The 24,161-nt window shown below is 52.6% G+C and overlaps 1 protein-coding gene across 1 annotated transcript in view; it reads right to left on the bottom strand.

Annotated features, from left to right (window-relative positions):
• The window catches only part of MYBBP1A (MYB binding protein 1a), a 56,301-nt gene that overhangs the window by 9,587 nt on the left and 22,553 nt on the right, over nucleotides 1–24,161 (bottom strand). Inside the window, 4 exon segments of the mRNA XM_053274949.1 lie at nucleotides 18,916–18,984; nucleotides 19,937–20,068; nucleotides 20,650–20,770; nucleotides 21,320–21,454. Of these exon segments, the coding sequence (XP_053130924.1) occupies nucleotides 18,916–18,984; nucleotides 19,937–20,068; nucleotides 20,650–20,770; nucleotides 21,320–21,454 (457 nt within the window).

Here is a 24,161-nt window from a genome sequence, read left to right on the forward strand (position 1 = left end):
TCAGGGGTATACTGCCTCTGAACCGGGAGGTTCCACACAGCCATCAAGACCAGCAACCGCTGGTGTACTAATCCTCCATGAGTTCCCCACCCCAGATAACATCTCCTTAGCCAAGGGAGCCTCCCATCCACCACCAGGGGCCCTGAGTGCTATAGTGCTTCCCTCTCTGTAGTCTTGTGCAAGGCATAGATATCAGGGGAACTGTAGTCTTTTCTGGGGCTGGAGCCATTGCTGCCCTTGCAAAGCACTTCCTTCCACTTGGGCCAAAGCGGCCCGGATTCCCCTGCAAATGCCAAATCCCGACTGGCTGGCCGGCCCCTGAATCAAACTGGGTCTGTGAGATCTGTCCAGGGTCCTGAAGGACCAGTCTCTGGACCAGACCGGAGTGGTGGTCTCCTCCTTTTCAATCTCCTTCTTGGCAAGACAGCTGATGTTAGCCAAATCTGGAGGACAGAGAAGAGCTCCCAAATGGAGAGCAGCCAGAAAAGCACTTCAGCAATTTTAATTCTAGGCAAGTGGGTTCATCTCCCCTGCCCAAGCCTTCCCAAATGCAAGGCAGCCGGCATTCCAGACGTTTTTCTTCCTGCCATGTTGCTCTCTAGGGACTGGCTGGCCTATTGCACTCTGTCAACGGTGGGCTGCTGACGGAGAACTTTCTAGAAGCTCCACCGTGGGGCTCAGCCCAAGGAGATCTACATGCCAGCCTCTTTGGGTGTGAGGTCTCCTTCCTGACCTTTCCAGTTCTGGCCAAGCTAAGCAAAAGGAGGGGGTGTGGAGGACGTGGATCCAGCAATGGTCTGGAGCCAGTAGTAAGGGCAGACGCCCGACAGGCCGGGGCTAGAGATCCAGTGAATGTCTGAATAGGAGCACAAGGGAGGTCAGAGGCAGGTGCTTCAGGACCCTGGACAGATCCCAGAAAGCCGACAACAGAGCGAATGCTGTGCGGGTACCCTTTGACGCATAGCAAGGCAGGCCTTTTAGAGAGATGCTCGCTTGATGGGCGGGTGGCCACACCGCCCCCCCCCCTTTTAGCAGAGTCCATCAAGCATCGCCTGAGGGAGAATCTATGGACTCTGTTGCAAGGTCAGGGATAGGTTGCCATATTTGAGGCAGCACCGAGAGCGGTGCCCAGAAATCTTTAGGTCTGAGCCGCAGGGACAGCTGAAGGTGGTGGTAAAGTCCTGTCATGGTTGAATGGACTTCCCCGGGCCACCTCCCTCAAGGGCAGGCCCTCTCTCTTGCTGTTACTCCTCTGCAACTGGGATTCGGGGGTATACTGCCTCTGAACCTGGAGGTACCACGTAGCCATCAAGACCAGCAGCCACTGGTAGACTTGTCCTCCATAAATTCGCCCAAGCCCCTTTTAACGCCATCCAAGCTGGTGGCTATCTGCATATCTTGTGGCAGACAACTCAATAATTTAATTCTCTGCTGTGTGAAAAAGTACTTCCCTTTTGTGGGTCCTGTTCTCTCTCTCCAGAAGAGATCTATAGTAGCCACTGGAAGACTTGTCCTCCATGAGTTTGTCTAAGTCCCTTTTAAAAGCCATCCAAGCTGGTGGCTATCTGCATATCCTGTGGCAGAGAGTTCCACAAGTCAATTATGCCCCTATCCTGTCCGTTCTCTCTCCAGAGGGCTCCACAGATGTTGGTAGCTTTACTTTTGGGGTTTCAGGATAAAAAGGACGAGACAAGGTTGCAGCAGGAGAAAAGAGACTGGAGAAGGGATTGGCCCGTGGGAGTCAGCTGACAATGACTGCCACGTGGATGGGGTCCCTTGGATTACAAAGCTTGCTACGCTGGGAAATTATTTCACACCCGTTATGACTCACTACTAGAACAGACTGCAGCCAACACACACACAGAGATTTGCTAAATGTAAAAAATCTAAAAAACCAAATAAATACACAGCCATTGTCGGGTCCCCAAATGCTGGAGATTGTGGTGGGCAGCTAAAGTCACCCAGGCAGAAATTAGACCCCACCCAGCAACAGAAGCAAATAAATGAGTCCCCACTAGAGATAAGAAATCCTGGAGAAGAAAACGGGGGGAAACAGGGTTTTTTTCCCCCGTGGGAGGGGGAAAAAACAACAGATTTTTTTTCCAGAAAAAAGTTTTTAAAAAACCCACAAAACCTGTTTTTTCCTATTCCCCCATCCCAGGCCCTTACATCTGTAGACACCACACATACGCATGCGTGGACACACACACACACACTGCACCCCAACACACAATCTGGAGAAAACAACATCCTTTCCACCCGGGGGACAGAACGATACGAGGAAGCCATTTTGAAGGTCAACTTCCCCGAGGGGAGATTGTCACAGCAATAAGATCAAATCGCATTAAGTGGAGGGAAGGAAGGAAACGTGTCTCTGCTCATCGGAGGCTGGAATTTGGACGCGGGAGTTCGTCTGTTGGGCGCACTCGGTCGGGCTGATAATGTTGGAAGCCGGAAGACCCACAGGAGAAGCGTGTGTGTGTGTGTGAACCCATCAGAAACTGCCTCACGCTACTTAGCATTCCAGACGCGTTGTGCCTCACAAGTAATTGTGAACTATTGGAATTGCCAAGAGATCCTTGCGAGCCAGAAGTTGAATGCAAAACCATTAGCACTCCCTTTCCCAATGAAAAAATTTTTTTCAAAGCTATTTACTGCGCATCGTGCTAGGGAGGAGAGAGAGGCCAGATTCCAACACTACCCACAACGCCACCAACGAGAACGGAGGCGAAAATGTAGCATGTAGAAATATCGAGGGATCAGGCATGGCAAAGCATCTCGAGGTTCTCAAAAGGTAGAAACGGTTTCAATGAGAACATTCCTCCCTTTCAGCAGACAGTGGCTGCGTTCACACAATTGCACGAATCTAGGCTTAATGTAGGTTACTGACATGAGGGTGAAGAAACACGAAGGCGGGAATCCGAGATTCATCTCAGGTCATAAACCACCTTGGCGTGGGCGCATACAATCACACTAACGTCAGTAACCCACATTAAACCTAGTTTTGAATGACCAGCTGCTGGAAGCCACACCCATTGACCCATAACCTTGGTTAATAAATTGGGGGTAAGCCATGGGTTTCCATCTCCAGCACAAACTCTACCCCCGCCCCCCTGCCGGTCCTTGTAGAGCTCAGCCATGATCAAGTATAACATTTGCCCCAATGCTAACCATGGTTATCTTGAACCAGGATTTTCATCTTAACCAAAATCTGAAACTGGCTTGAGTCTGATTGATCACAGAAAAAGCAAGGTTTAAATATCTCTACAAAACAAAACAGCAAAACCAGGGTTTTAAACTGGTCTGCAAAGCTTAGCTAAGCGAGAACCTGCTTAGTGTTGACTAACCATGGAAAATATGGACAAGGGGAGGGGATTGGAGCATTGGTACTCACCGTGAAGGCTTCTTCTGGCTGCTGTTGTAGAGGACAACTCCCTGTGGGTTATCATCCCATGCTCGCTCCAGAGCAGGACGTATGCTAATTATAAGCTATAAAAGGAGCCGGATGGTAACCCCACCCAGTTCTTGTAGCCAGCCAAGCTTCAAACGAAAGGAAACCTCAATAACACACATATATAAGTAGAGAAAACCGGTAAGCAAACAGGTAAGCAAACAGCCGGAAGATAGAGAACCATCCCCCCAGGAGTCTGGGACCGCATAGGGAGGGTCGAGTTGTCCTCTACAACAGCAGCCAGAAGAAGCCTTCACGGTGAGTACCAATGCTCCATTCTCGGCTGCTGTGTGAGGACAACTCCCTGTGGGACCTACCAAAGCCAGGTGACCCAGGGTGGGGGTCCCAGGCTACTGAGGGGGAAGAACATGCTGCAGAACCCTTCTGCCAAAGGCAGCCTGAGCGGAGTGCATAGTGTCCATCTTGTAGTGCCTGGTAAAGGTGGACGGGGACGCCCACGTGGCCGCTCTGCAGATCTCCTCCCACGGGGCATTGGTGGAGAACGCTGCTGAAGTGGAGGCCGCTCTAGTTGAATGCGCCGTGATTCGTGTGGGTGGAGGCAAGTGTTGGGTCTCGTATGCCAAGGAGATGCAGGCCCTGATCCAATGACCGATGACAGCAGAGGAGACCTTTTGGCCCATGGAGGCCGGTAGGAAGGAGACGAATAAGGAGTCCATCGTCCTAAAGGAGGCGGTTCTTTTAAGGTAGGTCTTCAGGCAGCGGCGAACATCCAACTTATGCCACTCCTTCTCCCTGGGGTGGACCGGCTTGGGACAGAAGGAGGGCAGGACTAGGTTTTGGGACCTATGAAAAACGGAGGCGACCTTAGGAAGAACTGAAGGGTCTGGGACTAAGGTTACTGAATCAGCCGAGAATATACAGAACCTGGGATTGGAGGACAGCGAGGCTAATTCTGAGATCCTCCTGGCCGAGGTGACGGCCACCAGAAAGGCCAACTTCAGAGAGAGAAGGCGCAAAGAAATGGACCTAATCGGTTCAAATGGAGGCTTGTGAAGGACCCGCAGGACTTTGTGGAGGTCCCACGTAGGGAACCTATGTACTACAGGAGGGGATGTTAGCGATGCTCCACGCAGGAAACGCTTCAGGTGGGCATGGGACAAGAGAGGCTTGCCCTTGAATGGTAGCAGGAGAGGCCGAAGCGTGCCGCTTGATGGTATTGGCCTTAAGGCCCTTGTCGAGGCCATCCTGTAGGAATTGTAGCAGCTCGGGTAGGGAACATGCCCTCGGAGTCAGATGTCTGTTTCTGCATCATCTGAGGAAAACTCTCCAAGAGCACTGGTAAATGCGGTGAGTGGAAGAGCGTCTGGAGGCCATCAATGTGTCGAGAACGCTCTGGGAGTAACCGAAGCCCCCTAGTAGCTCCCGTTCAAGTGCCAGGCGGCAAGCTGGAGCTGGGCGGGATCCGGATGGAGTACCGGGCCCTGCGAGAGCAGGTCTGCGGAGACTGGAAGCAGAACTGGAGGCCCGGTTGCGAGGTTCAGGATCTCTGGGAACCACGGCCTGCGGGGCCAATGAGGGGCCACCAGAATCACCCTGGCCCCCAGGAGCCGAATGCGCCTGAGAAGTCTGGCCAGAAGCAGAAGTGGTGGGAAGGCGTAGAGGAGGGTCCTTGGCCATGGAGCCGTCATGGCATCTGTCTGTTCCGCCTGTGGGCACTGGAACCGGCTGAAGAACCGCGGAAGCTGGGTGTTGCTGGGAGTGGCAAACAAGTCGACTTGAGGGGCTCCCAGTCTTCTGGACAGGAATGAGAAGGCTCTGCGGCTCAGGGCCCATTCGGCTGGGTGGATGTCCTGTCGGCTCAGCCAGTCCGCTTGTACGTTCAGTTCTCCCTTCAGGTGGACTGCTGATAGGAAGGACAGGTGAGATTTGGCCCAGCGGAGGAGCAGAACTGCTTCCTGATGAAGGGAGCGAGACCTGGTGCTGCCTTGCCGGTTGACGTGTGCTTTTGCCGTCACATTGTCGGTCTGGACCAGGACATCTTTGCCCCTCAGCACAGGTAGGAAGGCTTGAAGGGCCAGGCGAATCGCACGGAGCTCCAACCAATTCATGCTGTGGCCCGACTCCTCGGGGGACCATCTGCCCTGGGTTGACTGAGAAAGGCAGTGAGCTCCCCATCCCCGAAGGCTCGCATCCGTGGTGATGAGAATCCAAGGGAGGTCCAGAAAGGGCTTGCCGGCCTCTAGGTTTCTCTTGCGGAGCCACCAGCGGAGCGAGGAGCGCACTTCTGGAGACAGTTGGACCCTCCTGGACAACCTGGAGGAAATGTCCTCCTGGAAGGGGAGGAGAAACCATTGGAGGCAACGAAGATGCAACCTTGCCCAGGGGACAGAGTCGATGGAGGAAACCAGTAGACCCAATAACTGAGCCAGCTGAAGGATGCGAGGCCTGCTGGTCGCCAGGGTCTTCGATGTCATGGACCAAATCTTGAGTCTGCGTTCCTCTGGAAGAAAGAATCGGTCCCTTTGGGTGTCCAGGACTACTCCTAAGTGCTGGAGACGGAACGTAGGAGACAGGTGGCTCTTGGCGTGGTTGACCTGGAAGCCGTGTGACGATAGGGCCTCTAGGGTGATCTGGACGTCCCGTTCTGCATCGTTTCGTGACATCAGAATCAAATCGTCCAGGTACGCCGAGAGACGGACCTTTTGCAGGCGGATGTAGGCTACTAGGGGAGCCAGCACCTTTGTGAATGCCCTTGGGGCCGAGGAAAGGCCGAATGGAAGGGCTCGATACTGGTAATGTGCTCCCCTGTAACAGAATCTGAGGAGGTGACGGGATAGAGGGTGAATGGGGACATGCAGATAGGCCTCTGTCAGATCCACTGGATGGAGCGGAGAGTCTCCATACGGAACCTGCGCTTGCGCACCCACCGGTTTAAGGACTTTAGATCGAGGACTGCCCTGTGGGTGCCGTCCCGCTTGGGCACGATGAATAAGATTGAATAAAGCCCTTGACGGTGCTCTTGAGGTGGGACTGGTTCTATGGCTCCGATGGCTAACAGGTGGTCTATGGCCTGTTGAAGGATTCTGTGTCTTGTGGTGGATCGAGATGATGGAGTGGGAAGGAACCTGTGTAATGGGCGGCCTGACAACTCTATGAAATATCCCTCTGAGATTGTTCTCAGGACCCATTTGTCTGTGGTGGACGCCTCCCAGGCATGGTAAAAGTGGGAGAGGCGACCTCCTATCTTTAAAGAGTCACTGTGCCTGACGTGGTTTAAACTGCTGGCCTGGCTGGGCTCTTGAATTGGACTTGGCGGGGAAGTTACCCTTTGGCCAATTGGGGCTCCTAAATCTGTTGTCTCGCTCGTGGGGGCGAAAGGAGGGGCGAAAGGAACGAAATTGGTGCTGCTGAGGCTGACCCCTACGAAAGGGGCGCCGCTCGTCCCTCCTGGCTGTGCTGGGAAGGGTCAGCTTTCTATCCTTGGATTCAATGAGGATGTCCTTAAGGGCTTCATCCCCAAAGAGCTTAGTGGCTGAGAAGGGGACTGCCGCTAAGTTGGCTTTTGATGCTGCATCAACCTGCCAGTGGCGGAGCCAGAGGGTTCGCCTAGCGATCACATTAGTAGCTGTAGCTCGGGCCCCGAAACATACTGCATCCAGGGTGGTGTCAGCAATGTAGGCTTGTGCCTTCTGGAGCTTTAGGGCAATCTGGCGGGACCTGGCTGGATCTGGGGGAGGGGACTGAAGCAACTCATTGGTCCAGAGCAGTGCTGCCCGAGAAATGATGGAGGCAGCTATGGAGGCTCTGATAGAGAGAGAGATACAATCGTTATTTCTCTTTAACTGTACTTCGATTCTCTTTTCGGCAGGATCCTTCAGCGTTGACTCTCCATCTCGTGGGAGGACCGCACGAGAGGTCAGGGCTGAGACGTGAGCATCTACCGGAGGCGTTTGGAGTTGTGCAGCTGCTGAGGGGATGAACGTGTAGTGCTTGTTAGCTAAGAAGGAGACCTTCTTCTGGACCGCTGGTGCTTGCCACTCCTGCTGGAGAACCTCTGAGAAGGTATTTGGCATGGGAAACAGGAACTCTGGTGAAGAATGTGTAGGTAATACCAGAGATTCCTTGGAGGGAGTAGCCCCAGGATGCAAATGGCCTTAACAAACAACGTGGAGAAATCATCAGATGGAAAAAGGCGCTTAAACTGAGGGGTGGATTCCTCCATCCCTGTCTGTCCATCAGACCACTCCCCTTCTTCCCTGGAATCGTCCCCCAAGTCCTCCAGATCAGGGCAAACCCCCCCTGTAAGGGCTGTACCAGCTTGGCCCGAGGGGGAATGAGGCGGAGCAGGGACCCTCCCTAGGTGGGTGGGGGACTCTGGGCACGAGTCTTCTGAAGAGTGGACTGGAGCAGGGCGTGTGGCAGTGGGTCTGGGATCCCTACGCCCCTTATGCTGCCCCTTGCGGCCCTTCCGCCTCTTTCTGTGGGATTTCCCATGTGGGGTGGAGTCAGAATCGGAAGAGGAGGGGGAGGAGGGGGAGGGCGATCGCCTCCCTCGCTTGCGGCCCCTCTTTCCCGCCTTGCGCTGATGCAGGGCTTGCGAGAGCAGATCACTGATCCAGGCTTTCCAGCTCTCCGGCATCTCTGGCCCTGGGGCTGCAGAGGAGGGGGGAGGGGGAGGGGCCGCTCCCTGGTCTCCTGCCGGGGCCTGCGCTATTGGTACCAGCAGGGGGGGGCTATTCGATGGGGAAGCCTGAATAGGGGCCATGGAGAGGGGCTGCCTGCTCTCGGGAGCTCCCGTTCCGCCAGGGGACTGCCGCTCACACTCACCCTCCTCGGTCTGTGCGATGCCCTCCTCCTCCTCTCCCGAGGAGCCGGTGGCCTCCGAGGATCGGGCCGCTGTGAGCAGTTCCAACACTTGGGCTCTCCTGCACTGCCGCTGGGCCCTCGCATGCTCTGCCTCCTCGAGGGACGAGCCAAGATGGCGCCCTTCGCTCTGTGCGCCCGCCCGCTCACCGGCAGCAGCATGCCGGTCTTTCCTTGAGGCCCCCGCCCCCGCAGAGGGGGGTGGTGCTGCCGAAGTGCCCTCGCCCGGGGGGAGCGCAGTGGTCCTGGGCACGGCTGTAGCGTGTCTAGGGGCGGCCGCGCTCGCAGCGGGGCGGTCTGCCTTTGCTGCTTGGGTCTTATGCCTCTCCGCACGTGGTCGGAGTCCCTGCAGGCACGGCTGCGGCTGCTCCATGGCAGAAGGGGGGAGAGGGGGGGAGGAAGGTCTGGAGAGCAAGCGAGGAGTGGAGGGCTGAGTAAACAAGCAGGGTGAAGCGGACAGTGAGGCTCGGCAGGGCGCCTTTGCAAGTGAAAATTGCCTTTTTTCCCTTTTTTTTTTTGAGGACGAGGGGGAGAGGAGGGGGGGCAGCCGAGGAGCCAAGAAGAAGGGAAGAGGCTTAAGCAGAGGAAGGAGCAAGTTAAAGGCAAAACTTATCTGAGGAGGAACGAAGCAAGGCTGAGTATCCTTTCCTAGAGCGTTAGCAGGACGAAAAGAACTGGGTGGGGTTACCATCCGGCTCCTTTTATAGCTTATAATTAGCATACGTCCTGCCCTGGAGCGAGCATGGGATGATAATCCACAGGGAGTTGTCCTCACACAGCAGCCGAGAATTCTTCTTCATCCCTGTCTCCCCAGCTTTAATGGCTTTTTTAAAAAGACATTTATATCCCACTCTTCCTCTGAGGAGCTCGGAGCGATGTACATGGTTATGCATGTACAACCATGGTTCACTATTGCATCACCACCAACCATGGTTAGCACCAAGCAACATTCCTATTTTACCCAGCTCTTGAAATGTACACACACACTGGTTAAGAGAGAAGCTGATTAGTGTTAATACTAAACCTTGGTTAAACTTGACAAGGGAGGGGGGATATTTGCACAGGCGAGAGAAATGAGGAGAATCCTCCTTTCTTGGTGTGAAGCATGATTTAGTATTAGCATATGGACCAAAAATAAGAAGGTTCTCCTTTAACCAGGGTCTGCACACCCATTTCAAACCCTGGTTATGCTGGGAATCTTGGTTAAAGCTAACCATGGTTAGCATCACTGTGGATGGAACAGTAAATCAACACTTAGAACTGGAAAAGGGGAGCAAAGAGGGAACTCATTACAGGAGGAAGGAATGAAGCATTGGTTACTCACCGTGAAGGCTTCTTCTGGTTGCTGCTGTCAAGGCATCTCATGAAGATGGGTTATCCCTGTCACGTGCTCCTAGGCAGGACTATGCAAATTAGTTTAGAAAGGCAGTCCTATATAGCTCTGACGGGGATAACCCCGCCCCAGTTCTTCTAGGCCGAGTGAACCAGTAGTACGAGAAAGTTATGCAGAGAATAAAACAAGAGAGAAGAAACACATATACATGTCCCTATGCCCTGCAAGGAACAGATGTGTGTGGGAGCGTATAACCTGGTCCCAGGAGGGTTCTTCCCCTAGAGAGGAAAGCGAGCCACAAGGGTGGGCTGAGATGCCTTGACAGCAGCAACCAGAAGAAGCCTTCACGGTGAGTAACCAATGCTTCATTCTCGGTTGGTGCTGTCAAGGCATCTCATGAAGATGGGACTTACCAAAGCAAACTTCCCAAGTCAGGGAGGGATAACGCTATTCATTCCTGGGGAAGAACCCTCTGGAGTGCTCTCCTACCGAATGCCGCTTGGGCAGCGGCGTATGTGTCCAGTTTATAATGTTTTATAAAGGTGGATGGACTCTTCCATACCGCTGCCTTACAAATCTCCTGTACTGAAGCGTTAGTGGAGAAGGCGGCCGAGGCGGCTGCCGACCTGGTGGAGTGTGCCCAAATATTGGCCGGAGGAGGGACCTTTTGTGTCTCATAAGCTAAGGTAATGCATGCTCTAATCCAGTGTTTCTCAAACTTTTTGGAGTCAAGGACCGCTAAATTCTTTGTGCAGAGTTTCAAGGACCGCTACATTCTTCATGTGCAGTTTCCTGGACCAGCAGTTAGTAAAGGGGTTTCAAGTCTGTCTATCTGTCTATCTATCTGTCTATCTATCAGACTTCTATACTGCCCAAAACTTGCATCTCTGGGCAGTTTAGAATGAAAATAATATAAGCATTAAAATAATTAAATTTGGAATCTTTTGCAAACATGGAATATTAGGGGTTCTTAACCTTGGGTCCCTCAGTTAAACTCCCATAACCCCCAACAACAATGGCATTTGGCCATTATGGCTGGGGATTATGGGAGTAGAAGTCCAGCAACGTCTGGGTACCCAAGGTTGAGAACCCCTGAATCTAAAAGCCTGGGTGAACAAATTTGTCTCCAGTATGTCTGGAGTGGAGGTGCTTGTGATTACTCAATGGAGAGGGGATGTTGGGCCATTAGAAAAATTCAAAAGCTACATGGGGCCAATGAAAACAACATACAAGCAAGCCCCACTGATGCAAGAGGGAAACAGCGTTCCCTCTCAAGGTGCCTCGACCACAACAGGCAGCTGGGTTTCAATCAACCAACCTTTGGCTGCAAACAATGAGCATGCAAGAACCAGCAGCCCTTCAAGTGGCGCCCACTGCCATACTTTTTCCTCCATGCCCCCGCATCGCATACAGTTTGAAGCTGTAAAGATAGGGAATAAGATAGCTGTAGGAAGATCTCAGCAGCACGTGGAGGCAAGGCACAAGAAGGGTCCCATGCCTCCGTGATACTCTTCCTCTTCCGTGCCATGTGCAAAATTGAGGAAGTGAGTGCCTTGATTTCAGTTGGGGGGGGGGTTTGACTCCCAGTCAGGGACCGGCACTCAACCCTTCGGGGACCGGCAGTGGTCCAGGGACCGGTGGTTGAGAAACACTGTAATCCATTTAGCAATAGTTCTTGCTGATACCGCCTCTCCCATAGAGGTGGGCAGGTAAGAGACAAACATAGATTCGGTCTTACGAAAACTGGCCGTGCGTTTTATGTAGCATCTCAAGCATCTACGTAAATCCAGCTTGTGCCACAGTTTCTCTCTGGGGTGCTTCGAATGCGGGCAGAATGAAGGAAGAAAGATGTCTTGTGATGCATGGAAATGAGATATCACCTTTGGTTGGAAAAAGGGGTCCGGAATCAGCCTGACCGAGTCCTCAGAGAAGACGCAGAATGACTTGTGGACTGAGAGCGCTCTCAGCTCGGAAACTCTTTTAGCAGAGGTGAGTGCCACCAAGAAGGCCAACTTCTGAAACAAGAGGCGTAGTGGTATGGTACGGATCGGTTCGAAAGGAGGGCCTTGTAATGCTTGAAGCACCAAATTCAGATCCCATGAGGGGAAACAATGTATCACTGGGGGAGACAATAGGGTGGCCCCCCTGAGAAACCTTTTTAGGAGAGAATGATACTGTGAGTTAGCCTTCCCCTTCAACATTGGCAATAATGCGGCAGCTTGCCTCTTGAGGGTGTTGGGCTTCAGTCCTTTATCAAGCCCATCCTGGAGGAATTGTAGGAGATGTAGTGGCGTCGCCTCGTCACTAGGGAGTTTTTTCCTGTGGAGCCAACCCAGAAACATCCTCTATGTATACTGGTAGATTCGATTAGTGGAATTTTTCCTAGAAGTCAGGATGGTTTCAGTCACTTTGGAGGGAAGTCCCTGCGCTCGCAATCGGATCCGCTCAGTCTCCAGGCGGCTAGTTGAAACCAGCCCGGATTGGGATGGTGAACTGGCCCCTGGAGAAGGAGGTCTGGTCTCGCGGTGAGGTGCCAAGGCTGGTCTATTGCCATGCCTACGAGGTCCGTGAACCAGTGACGTCTGGGCCAGAACGGGGCCACCATGACGACCTCTGCTCTCAGATTCCGTATCCTGCGGAGTACTCTGGTCAGAAGTGGTATCGGGGGGAAGGCGTACAGGAGACCCTGGGGCCATCTGCAAGACAGGGCATCCGTTCCCCATGCTGCACGACAGTGGAACCTGGTGATGAATATCTCTGTCTTTGCGTTGAGGGGAGTGGCGAACAAGTCTGCTTGTGGCCGCCCCCACTTATACGCCAACTGATCGAACACTTCCGTGTTGAGGGACCACTCCCCCGGGAGGAGGTCCTCCCTGCTCAGCCAATCCGCGACTGAATTCAGATCTCCCTTGACATGGTGAACTGTGATGGAATTGAGGTGCTTCTCGGCCCAAGATAGGAGGAGGACTGATTCCTGGAACAGAGAACACGATCGAGTTCCTCCCTGTCTGTTTACGTGTGCCTTGGCTGTGGTGTTGTCCGTTTTCACTAGGACATCCTTCCCCTCAACCAGGGGTTGGAAATGTAAGAGGGCCAGACGGATAGCTCTCAGCTCGAGCCAGTTTATAGAATGGGATCTTTCTAGGCTCTCCCATCGTCCTTGGACTGAGTGTTGTAGGCAGTGTGCCCCCCAGCCTCTGTTGCTTGCGTCTGTTGTGATAATGAGTTTCGGAAGTTCGAGGAAGCACTTGCCTGTTTGGAGATTCCGAGACCTGGTCCACCAGGTCAGGGACATTTTCACCTGCGGAGGCGGAATGACTAGGATGTTGCGCCTCGTGGTTATGCACGCTTGGAATTTCAGGAGGTACCATTGGAGGACCCGAAGGTGTAGCCTTGCCCACGGGACCGCTTCCAGCGTTGACACCATTAGTCCCAGGAGTCGAGCCAAGGACAGTAGAGGCGACTTCAGCCTCGCCAGGACGTCCCTTGTTTCTGATGTAAGCACCTGGGCTCTGTCTTCCGGGAGGAAGACCTTGCACGATAGAGTGTCGATTATTACCCCGAGGTGGCGAATTCTCTGCGTCGGGGAGAGGTGACTCTTTTCTATGTTGATTAGAAAACCGTGTTGATTCAGTGTTGTCATGGTCCTTTCCAGATCCCTTACTGCTGAATCCCAGGACTCCGATTTTAGGAGTAGATCGTCGAGGTACCCCACTATGTGTACCCCCTGAATACGAAGTAGAGCGAGGACCGGGGCGAGGATCTTGGTGAACGTCCTGGGTGCAGAGGCGAGGCCAAAGGGGAGGGCCTTGAGTCCAGCCCTGCGTATTTGAAGCGGAGTAGCGGCCTGCTGTCGGGATGTATGGGAATGTGTAGATAGGCCTCCCGTAAATCTATTGATGACAGAAAGTCTCCTTGCTGCAGAGATTCTAAAATGGAGCGGAGGGACTCCATGCGAAACTTGCGTGTTCTGACGAAGGAGTTCAAATATTTTAGGTCTAGAACCGCTCTGCGGGACCCGTCCTTTTTGGGTACCGTAAACAGGATGGAGTAGACTCCCCTCCCCTCCTGCCCCCTGGGAACAAGCTCTATGGCTCCGATGTCTTGCAGGTGTAGGATAGCCATGGGCATTTCCGCGTGCTTTGAAGCGGAGTGAGAGCGGGGAGTAGGGAGAAATCATGGACGAGGGGAGGAGCCCAGCTCGATCCTGTAACCGAAACGAATGACCTCCAGAGCCTATGCATCCGATATATCGCGTAGCCATGTTGGAAGGAAGTAGGATAGGCGACCCCCCAGGCTGAGGAAGTCTGTGTCAGAACTGATTCTTTGCCTGAGGTTTCCCCTGGCTGCCGGGGTTGCGGAAGTTGGGGTTCCTGCTGGTGAATCGCTGGCGGGGCCAGGAGGATCTGGAGCCGCGGAAGTCTCTGTCTCTGCCCCTAAAGGCGGGGCGAAAGGCACGAAAAGGCTGTTGGTAGCTTCTTCTGAAAGCTGGTTTATCGGGCTTCCTGGGGGCCGACGGCATGGTTTTCTTTTTATCTTTCGATTCGACTAGTATGTTCTCTAGGGCTGAATCGCCGAAGAGCTTAGACCCCTCGTAAGGCAGAGCACATAGGTTGTTCTTGGATACGGAGTCTGCTTGCCACGCCTTCAGCCAGAGATGCCTTCTACCGACCACTGAAGCCGCCGAGGATCTTGCCGAGTAACGTATAGTGTCGAGGGAAGTATCGGCGATGAGTGCCTGTGCTCGCTGTAGTTTCAACAGCTGCTGTCTTAGGCGAGTAGATTCCGGTGGAGTCTCGTCGATGAGGTCGTTGATCCACAGAAGACTGGCCCTGGCCGTCATGGAGGCCACTGCGGCTGATCGTGTAGCCAGTGAAGCGTTGTCGTGGACCCGTCGGAACGAGAACTCCGCCTTCTTATCGGATGGTTCGAGGAACCCTTCCCCATCTCTCGGTACCAGGGATCCGCTGCTTAGTTGTGAAATAGGAGCATCGGTGGTCGGCGTTTGGAGGAGTGTGGTAGGTTCTTGTTGGAACGTGTAGAATCTAGTGGAAGAGTTGGAAGCTTTTTTCGGGACACTCGGCGCCGCCCATTCTGACTTGATAACTTCTGAAAAATAGGTGGGCATGGGTAAGGGAAGCTCTCGAGGCTGTGGCTTGGGAAAGACCAGATCGCCCTTGGAATTTTGGCCTGGTTCAGGCGTGGGCTTAGCCTGTAGACCAATGGTAGTTAACACTTTGGTCATGAGGGGGTTAAAATCTTCCGGGGAGAAAAGGCGTTGGGAAGATTGTGCTTGCTCGATCTCCTCTGCCCCTGACCAGTCTCCCTCATCTCTCTCTAGTCCCTGGTCACCCTCGCAGGCCATATCAGCTCCCCTGATATCAGCTGTGGTGTCTTCCGCCTCCTCCTCCAGAAGGGGGGGTGGAATATGTGGAGCTTTCTTTCCTACTGGGCGGATGTCATTTGCCATGGGGTCCCCAGATTCTTGCCCAGATCCCTCAGATGAGTGTACTGAGGTAATGACCCTAGCAGTCTTTTTATGCCTCTTTGTATGTTTCCTTCTGCGCTTGGACCTCCTAGGGGAGGGGGAGGAGGAAGAGGAGGAGGAGGAGGATTCCTCATCAGAAGAGGAAGATGATTTTGTGGGCCTCTTAGAGCGTTTACGCTTGTTATACTCCCTCAGCAGACCCAGGGACTCTTTCATTGTCGATTTAAACCAATTTTGCCATTCCGTGGGCATTTGGGAAGGCATTGGCAGATTAGCTACAGATTCCGATAGGGGGGAACCCTCCCGCCCCTCCGATCGGGGCACTCTCGCTGTAATACTAGCTGAGGATGTAGAGGGAGCAGCCGAAGCCGTTCCCGCCATTTCTGGTGCAGCGCCATCTAGTGGCTGTAGAGCGTCGCTAGTGGAGGCGGCCATTTTAGGTAGAGAGCACAAGGCCCGGATCTCTGCTTGTGTGTGGGGGGGTTGGGGATCGGCCTAACCCTTCCCGCCCTGATGGCCTCGTTTAATGCGCCGAACGTAGGCTCAACTAGATTAAAGTCGCCTGCGAGGGCCGCACTACGTGTAAAGCGCCTCGGGCGATTTAAGCTCTCTCCGGCCTCCGTTCTTCCTGAGGACTCGCCTCCCGAAGGGGCGATCGAACGCAGGAACGCTCCCACTGCCTGCCCGGACAGAACAGAGTCAGCCGGGGCCGGGGCAGGGAGGACAATTGTGCACTGAACTGTGGCGATTGGGCTGGGTTGGGGTGCTGGATAGGTACATTGGTACTCACCGTGAAGGTGTCTTCTGGCTGGTGTAGAAGAGGTCACCCAAGCTTGGGATTACATCCCCCCCACATGCTCCAAAAGGCAGGAAGTAGTCATACTTGAAGATCCTTAACCCAGTGCATGTGGGCGGATCTCCTCAGTGCTTAAAACAGCTCAAGCTACGGAATGAAAACCACAGAACACAACAGAGAATATACAACAATATACAAACAATAATGCAGAGAAAGACAGAAAAACTGTCCCCCTACAACCAGATCATCAGCTCCAGCCAACACAACCCGGGCGGGCCTTGGGTGACCTCTTCTACACCAGCCAGAAGACACCTTCACGGTGAGTACCAATGTACCTTTCTCGGCTGGTGTAGGAGGTCACCCAAGCTTGGGACATACCACAGCACCAACCACGGGAGGGAAAATACCCAAGCTGGAGCTACTGACCCGGAAGGACCTGTTGCAGGACCCTCCGACCAAATGCTGCTCTGGCAGCTTCATGTTCATCCAACTTGTAATGCCTTGAAAATGTAAAAGGCAACGACCAAGTAGCCGCCTTGCAAATCTCTTCATGGGACACCGGTGAAGATAACACAGTGGAAGTGGCTGCCGATGTAGTTGAGTGCGCCGTAATCTGACCAGGCACCGAAAGTTTCTGGGCTTCATACAACATCGTAATGCATGAATGAACCCATCGAGCAATAATGGCTGAAGAGACCTTGCATCCCATCTTAGAAGCCTTAAAGGCCACAAAAAGAGCATCTGACTTACGAAAAGCCTGCGTCCGGTTGCACTCCTTCTCTGCAGGGTGACGAGCATCCGGACAAAAAGAAGGTAATTAAATGACCGCCTCACGATTAAACTGAGACTTTACCTTAGGGATAAACGAAGGATCCGGGATAAGTCTCACAGAGTCCTTAGAGAAATTACACAAATTACTCTGAACTGACAGAGCCTGCGATTCAGAAACCCTCCTGGCTGATGTTACAGCTACTAAAAAGGCCACCTTCCAGGACAGCATCTGCAATGATACAGATCAAAGTGGTTCAAATGGTGGAAACTGCAGACCCCACAACACAATATGCAAATCCCATGACGGAAAACGATGGCAGACCAGAGGAGACAACAAAGCTGCCCCACTCAAGAACTTGCGTAGAAGAGGGTGCCACGCCTGAACAAACGCTGATGAGGAAACAACATCTGGATCAAGCACGCCGCCTGGTGTTTAAGCGTGTTGGGTTTCAGACCAAGCGCAAGGCCATCCTGAAGAAAAACCTAGTAATCCCCTCGACCTGCACTTGTCCAGCTGCAGGGAGAGCTTTGCTGTCCAGCGCAGAAAACTACGCCAAGTCGATTGGTAAATCTTGTTGGCTGAACACTTTCTAGATGCAAGGATGGTAAATCGGACCTTGACACAGCAGAACTGGATGGTCTGGCAAACTGAGTGGATGACCTACGGTCAAGTCGACGATCTCGGAAAACCAAGGCCCTCTGGGCCAAAAAGACGCAATCAATATCAGGGATGCCCGGAAACCCCGCAGCTTCCTGAGGCAACGGGAGAGCAGCGGCACTGGAGGAAATGCATTCAGCAGACACGGAGGTCATGGCACCGATAGCGTATCCGTCTCTTCTGCCCCCAACATCGGGAAACGTGAGTAAAACCTCTGAATCTTGGCATTCTGAGGATATGCAAACAGGTCTATCTGGGGACACCCCAGCTGCTCTGTCAGCCACCTAAATACTCGAGGGTGCAGGCCCCATTCTGCCGGCTGGATCTCCTACCGTCTTAGCCAATCTGCCCGAACACTGGAAATTCCGTTTACATGATGGTCCAGAATGGATACTAAGTTGTTCTGTACACATTAAGATATTCCTTCCCTTCACCAAGGGCGTGAAGGCTCTTAGGGCCAGAAAGACAGCCCACAGCTCGAGCCAGTTTATGCTATGGAGCAACTCTTCCACCGACCAAAGCCCCTGGGCAGAACTGTTCCAACAGTGAGCCCCCCAGCCCGATAGACTGGTGTCCGTCGTGACCATCACTCTCTCGGGTTCTATGAACAGCTTGCTCTTGTCTAGGTTCCCCGGGCTGTCCAACGAATCGACTCGCGAAGAGACACCTAGAGAGGAATGTTCTTGTCACGTTTGAGGGCAATCCTGTGCTGGTAAAGGAGGAAATAGTCAAAAACAATAGGAATATAAGCAGAAGAAAAGAAGAGGCCTAGTTAACTAGGCCAAAGCCTGCGAGCTGTAATGCGAGCCTTCTGGAGCAAAGGCAGGAAGTAGAACTGAGGAGATCCGCCCACATGCACTGGGTTAAGGATCTTCAAGTATGACTACTTCCTGCCTTTTGGAGCATGTGGGGGGGATGTAATCCCAAGCTTGGGTGACCTCCTACACCAGCCGAGAACGCCAAGTTTTCTAGTGTGCCCCGGGAAACGCTCAGACGGACGCCCAGCGGGCACTAGCACATGCAATAACCTCCTCCTACTTTCTGAGCCCCTGGAGGGATCTCCCATAAAAATCTAATTGACAAAGGAGGGGGGGGAGGGGAAGGGGCTAACCGGGGGGGCCAACAAACCAAGGTTGGAGTGAAAGGCGCTGAAAAGTACTGACGGGGCTTTTTTTTTAAAAAATATATATCTGGAGAGAGAAAGTACACGAAACAATAGGAACCACGGGGAAAAAGTAAGGAGCAGAAGCAATACAGGCCTGAACTGGACGAGCCGAGGAACACAGCCTGCCAGGAGCAACAGGACTAGAAGAACTGGGGCGGGGTTATCCCCGTCAGAGCTATATAGGACTGCCTTTCTAAACTAATTTGCATAGTCCTGCCTAGGAGCACGTGACGAGGATAACCCATCATGAGATGCCTTGACAGCAACAACCGAGAAGGGAAGCCTGCGATCCTGTAGCATCCCTGGCAGTCTCTTAACCATGGTTCGGGGGAAAAGCAGCAGCTGGGGCATACAGGCAAAATTTAACTCCACCAACACACACACAAGGGCCCTGCTTCTCCTTCTGGACTTGTTTGAATCTGCACTTACCTGTTGGTGCTGTCTAGCTCCCTCTGTGATTGACCTGACAACTGTGTTGATGAGTTCCTTGCACATAAACTGTAAAAAGAAGAGACCAGGTGATCAGCAGAAGCCTGCAACCTCTGAATATGGGGGAAGCAGCCATGTCACGGCAGGAAGCGATACTCCAAAGACATGTTTCTATTACAATCAAAGGGAGCCAGATCAAATTTGGGTGGCACTTCCTTGTTTTCATGGGTCAGCCGCAACCGATCACCAATTGCGGACAATAAGGCTCATCAACCGCTATTAGCTGTGATGGTTAAATGGAACCTCCCTCTCCAGAGGCAGTATACCAGTGGCAAGGGAATCAAACAACAGGGAAAGGGTGACTGCTTTGACAGGAACATAAGAAGCTGCCATATACTGAGTCCCATTGGTCTATCTAGCTCAGTATTGTATACACAGACTGGCAGCAGCTTCTCCAAGGCTGCAGGCAGGAATCTTTCCCAGCCTTACTTAGAAATACTGCAAGGGATTGAACCTGAGTCCTACGCATCTACTGCTGGCATCTGGTTGGCTAATGTGGAAAGAAGCTGGACTAGGTAGGAGTTATCAGCCAATCCAGTAGGTCACTTTTTACCATAGTAGGCAACAATGTAAGATGATGCTTGAAAAGACAGAGGTTAAATAGTTTATTTATGTATTTACTCAAAAGAAAGAGGATTCTGAAACCAAGAAAAAACCTGCCTATATTTAACAGGAAAGAACTGGCAGGGTGGGGAGGACCTCATCTTGGAATCAGGTAAATACAGTATGTTCTATTGATGTCATAGGCACTGGCCAATAGGCACCTCCAACACTTGCACAGCTTTACTTCAACAGGGTTACAACCGCAATGCCTGCACTAATCTGGGAGATGTGTGTGTGTTCCACGGCATCAAAGATTGAGGTTGGAATGCTCCCGAGAACAGAATATTGTCAGAGAAGCTAAAAAAAAAAGACCCCAATATGGTGGAAATAACACAAGACAGGCCCTTCTGCTACCTACCGGATGGCGTTCAAAGAGATCAAGGAACATGGAGGCCGTCAGCGGGCTCTTGCGTTTCTTCAAGAACAAGGTCAACGCCTCCCCGTACACAGAGGACACTCGCTTCAAGTCCAGGCTGCCAAGGGCAAGAGGCTAAGAAGGGGATATAGAAAAGGGAGGAAGCTGTTTGTGAACTGGCCTCTTATTGGAAAGATTATTCAAGGCAGGACAGTCTCTGCCTGGTGCTAAAAATTCAACAAAAACTGTGACTAGGGGTGTACAAACCGGTTCAAACTCAAACCAGGTTCAAGTCGAACCGGTCCGGTTCTATCGGCCCTACGAAAAGTGAAGCTGGCCCAAGCTCGAGCCAAACCAGGCCCGCTTTGGATTGAACCAGTTCAAGCGGTTCTCATGCTTGCTAAGGGAAATCCAGTAAGATGACCTCCACCCACCTGCCCTTTTCCAACCCCTTAGGGTTCCATCAGGGTTCTTGTAATGGGGAATCCTTACCTGATTCTCCTCTGCAAGCATTAGAACCGGGGTTGAACCGGTTCAAGGCACGAACTGAACCGCTGGGCAGTTCGGTTCGAGCTCGAATAGCCTAGAGCGGTTCCATGCACACCTCTAACCGTGACATTGGCAACCAGGACCGTAATCTATGCCCAAAGAACATGAGCCGTTTCCCCCCTCACAGCAAAGCAAGCCAAGGCAACGAAATAGATTTTCCTCCTCACCGGACTGGACTGCTTGCTGTTCCCATTGCTATCCTTCCACTTCTTCTCCAGCTGAGCAGACTGTGGGGTCGGTTCACTGGCTGCGTTGCCCCTCAAGACTCGGAAGAGGTACAAAGACGCGCTAAAGAAGAGAGAGGAGATCGTTACGCTTGTGTGTATTTTTCCTGGCTACCCCAAGAAGCGTTGAGCGAGACCACCCATTCGAAACTCTGGAGGGACACTGCCAGTCAGGGTTGACAATACGGCACGGAATAGAACAAAGGCCTCAGTTCATCAGGAGCTATGGGGTAGAGAACCTGCTTTGCAGGTAGAAGGCCCACTGTTCAGTCCCTGGCATCTCCAGGAAGGCAGGGAAAGACCCCCACCTGAAATCCTAGGAAGCTGCTGCCAGTCAGAGCTGGCAATCCTGTGCTGGACGGACCAGTGGTCTGACTAAAGTTGACGTCTCAGAAGAAACCAAAACTCTATGTTCAAAACCCGCCCCAAACAAACACTTTTATGTCCATCGCTCAACACGACCTGCAGGTTTCCTTGGAAACCATGAGAGCCAGGAACTTGCTTTTCGCCTTTTGGCCAAGAAGCTCACGGCTTCAACTGACAATCGCGAGATTCCAGACAGAGCTCACGAGCAGGCAGAAATATTTTCAGCCACAGCGCCAAAAAGACTGACCTGAAGCAGTAGAGGGCTACTGAAGAGTCACTCTGCTTGCAGGCTCTTCTCACAAGGCTTTCCAGCTGGGCGTGTAACTCCTCCCGGATGGGGGCTGTATTTTTGCAGTACTGCTTGGATCTGCATAACTGGTTCCTGAAAAGCCAAAAAGAACATTGGAACATAGGAAGCTGCCATATACTGAGTCAGTGTTGTCTTTACAGACTGCCTCTCCAAGGCTGCAGGCAGGAATCTTTCTCTCGGCCCTCTCTTGGAGATGCTGCCAGGGAGGGAACTTAGAACCTAGATGCTCTTCCTAGAGTGGCCACATTATCCCCTAAGGGGAACATCTTACAGTGCTCACACATGCAGTCACCCATCCAAATGAAAACCAAGGCAAACCCTGCTTAGCAAAGGGGACAATTCATGCTTGCTACCACAAGACCAGCTCTCCTTCCCAGGGATCCCTGGTGGTGGTGGGGAGATCCACAAAAGGAGATCCCTGGAGATCTTAAGCGTATCAGTCCGGCCCACAAAAGGAGACCCTCATCCTCAGTATCGTCTACCCAGACTGGCAGCGGCTTCTCCAAGGCTGCAGGCAGGAGTCTCTCCGACCTGGAGATGCTGCCAGGGAGAGAATCATGGAGCTTTCTACCTGCAAAAATGCAGGTGCTCTTCTCAGAGCGGCCCCATCCCCTGAGGGGAAGATCTTCCAGGGCTCACACACGTGGTCTCCCATTCAAATGCAAACCAGGGTGGACCCTGCTTAGCTAAGGGGATAGTCCACGCTTGTGACCACCAGACCAGCTCTCCTCTGCTTTAGCAAAGTAGGAAGACAGGAATTTTCCTTATGCCGAATCAGTTCTTTTCTCACCTCCAGGAAAAATGTAGCACGGGGTCCTTAAAATAAATAATCTGCGTGTCAAGGAGCGATCTGAAGGTCACGAGGTGCTTACTCCTGTCTAACTCGGGAAGGCTAAAGGAAAGGCCCGCAGTTCAGTGGGAGAACATCTGTTTCGCATGCAGAAGGCCCCTCCTGGCTCCTGTCTGAAACCGTGGACAGATGCTGCCAGTCAGTGTAAACAATCCGGAGCTAGACAGACCACCTGGCCATAATTCAAATGGTCCGTAATTCCATATAAACCACTGCCTGGTTTTTGTTATTATTTTATAACAAATATTTATACACTGCTTTCCAACAAGACGTTCTCATCAAAGCGAACACAGTGAACATCATCAGAGCAAAAAGCATAGGGGAAAATGGTCCCCTGTCCCCAAAGAGCTTACAGTCTGAAAAGAAACAGAAGGAAGAAGCAACAGCCACCGGAGGGGCGTGGTGCTGGGGTCGGAGAGAGCCGGTTGCTCTCCTCTTGCTGAAGATAAGAAAATGGCCACTTTGAAAGCTGCCTCTGTGCTCAGTGAGCAGAGGTGATTATCCAACTGTCTGCCCCAAGAGGGTCTGAAAATGGTTTCCCAAAGGGGCTGACAGTCTCTCTCTAAAAACGAACACCAAGGAGTTACCAGCAACAGTCACTGGGGGAGGGATGCTGTGCTGGACTGAATTTTTGATCCCCACTTTCTGAATATGAGGGAGCCGCCATTTTGAAAAGGTGCCCATCTTTGGCCCAGTCCGCTGAATGTGAGGGAGCCGCCATTTTGAAAAGGTGTCCCTTGGCCCAGTCAGCTGAATGTGAGGGAGCCGCCATTTTGAAAAGGTGTCCCTTGGCCCAGTCAGCTGAATATGAGGGAGCTGCCATTTTGAAAAGGTGGCCCAGTCAGCTGAATATGAGGGAGCTGCCATTTTGAAAAGGTGTCCCTTGGCCCAGTCCGCTGAATATGAGGGAGACGCCATTTTGAAAAGGTGTCCCTTGGCCCAGTCCGCTGAATATGAGGGAGACGCCATTTTGAAAAGGTGTCCCTTGGCCCAGTCCGCTGAATATGAGGGAGACGCCATTCTTGCCCCAGGTGCCCCTTAACGAGGTCGACCTTTGCCTGAGGGGGCCACTCATCTATTATTTATGGAGCACCTGGCCACCCTGTTTCTCAACCAAAGAGGTTCCCACGGCCATTTCCATAGCAACAGCCAGAAGAAGATGGCTCCCTGCCCCAGAGAGCCTACAAAAGAGACACCAGGGAGACCTCAGCAACCAGCCACTGGAGGGAGGCTGTGCTGGGACCTGGAAAGGGACCTCCCCCTGCTAAATATCAGAGAGTCACCCCTGTCAAAGAGGCCTTTTTGTCCAGTTAGCAAGGGAGGCTTGCGGGGATAATCAGAGAGTCCTGGCGTGCCACCACCGCTGCCTCAGGAGCATGGAACATTGGAAGCTGCCATATACTGAGTCCGGCCCTTGGTCCGTCTAGCTCAGGATTGTCTGCACAGGCTGGCAGCAGCTTCTCTAAGGCTGCAGCCCAGGCTTGGAGATGCTGCCAGAGAGGGAACTTGGGACCTAGATGCTCTTCCGAGAGTGGATCCATCTCCTACGGGGAATCTCTTCCAGGGCTCACACCTCAAGTCTCCCATTCAAATGCAAACCAGGACAGACCCCGCTTAGCAAAGAGGACAATTCATGCATGCTACCACTAGGCCAGCTCTCCTCACCCCTTCCTATGTTCATATATCCAATCATTTTATGCAGCTCGGTGATCCTGCACCTGCTTTGCATGAGGAAGGTCCCAGGTTCGATCCCTGCAGCATCTTCACACAGGTCTGGGAAAGACCCATCTGGATTCCCTGGAGAACCGCTGCCAGTCAGTGTAGGGGATTCCTTAACTAGACGGAATAAGGGTCAGACTCTGCGGAAACCAGACCCTTCGTCCATGCGTTCAGCAGGGGCATCCTGTTTTGCATGCAGCATCTTCAAGA

Source organism: Hemicordylus capensis, chromosome 12, assembly GCF_027244095.1.
Source record: "Hemicordylus capensis ecotype Gifberg chromosome 12, rHemCap1.1.pri, whole genome shotgun sequence".
Lineage (NCBI taxonomy): Eukaryota > Metazoa > Chordata > Lepidosauria > Squamata > Cordylidae > Hemicordylus > Hemicordylus capensis.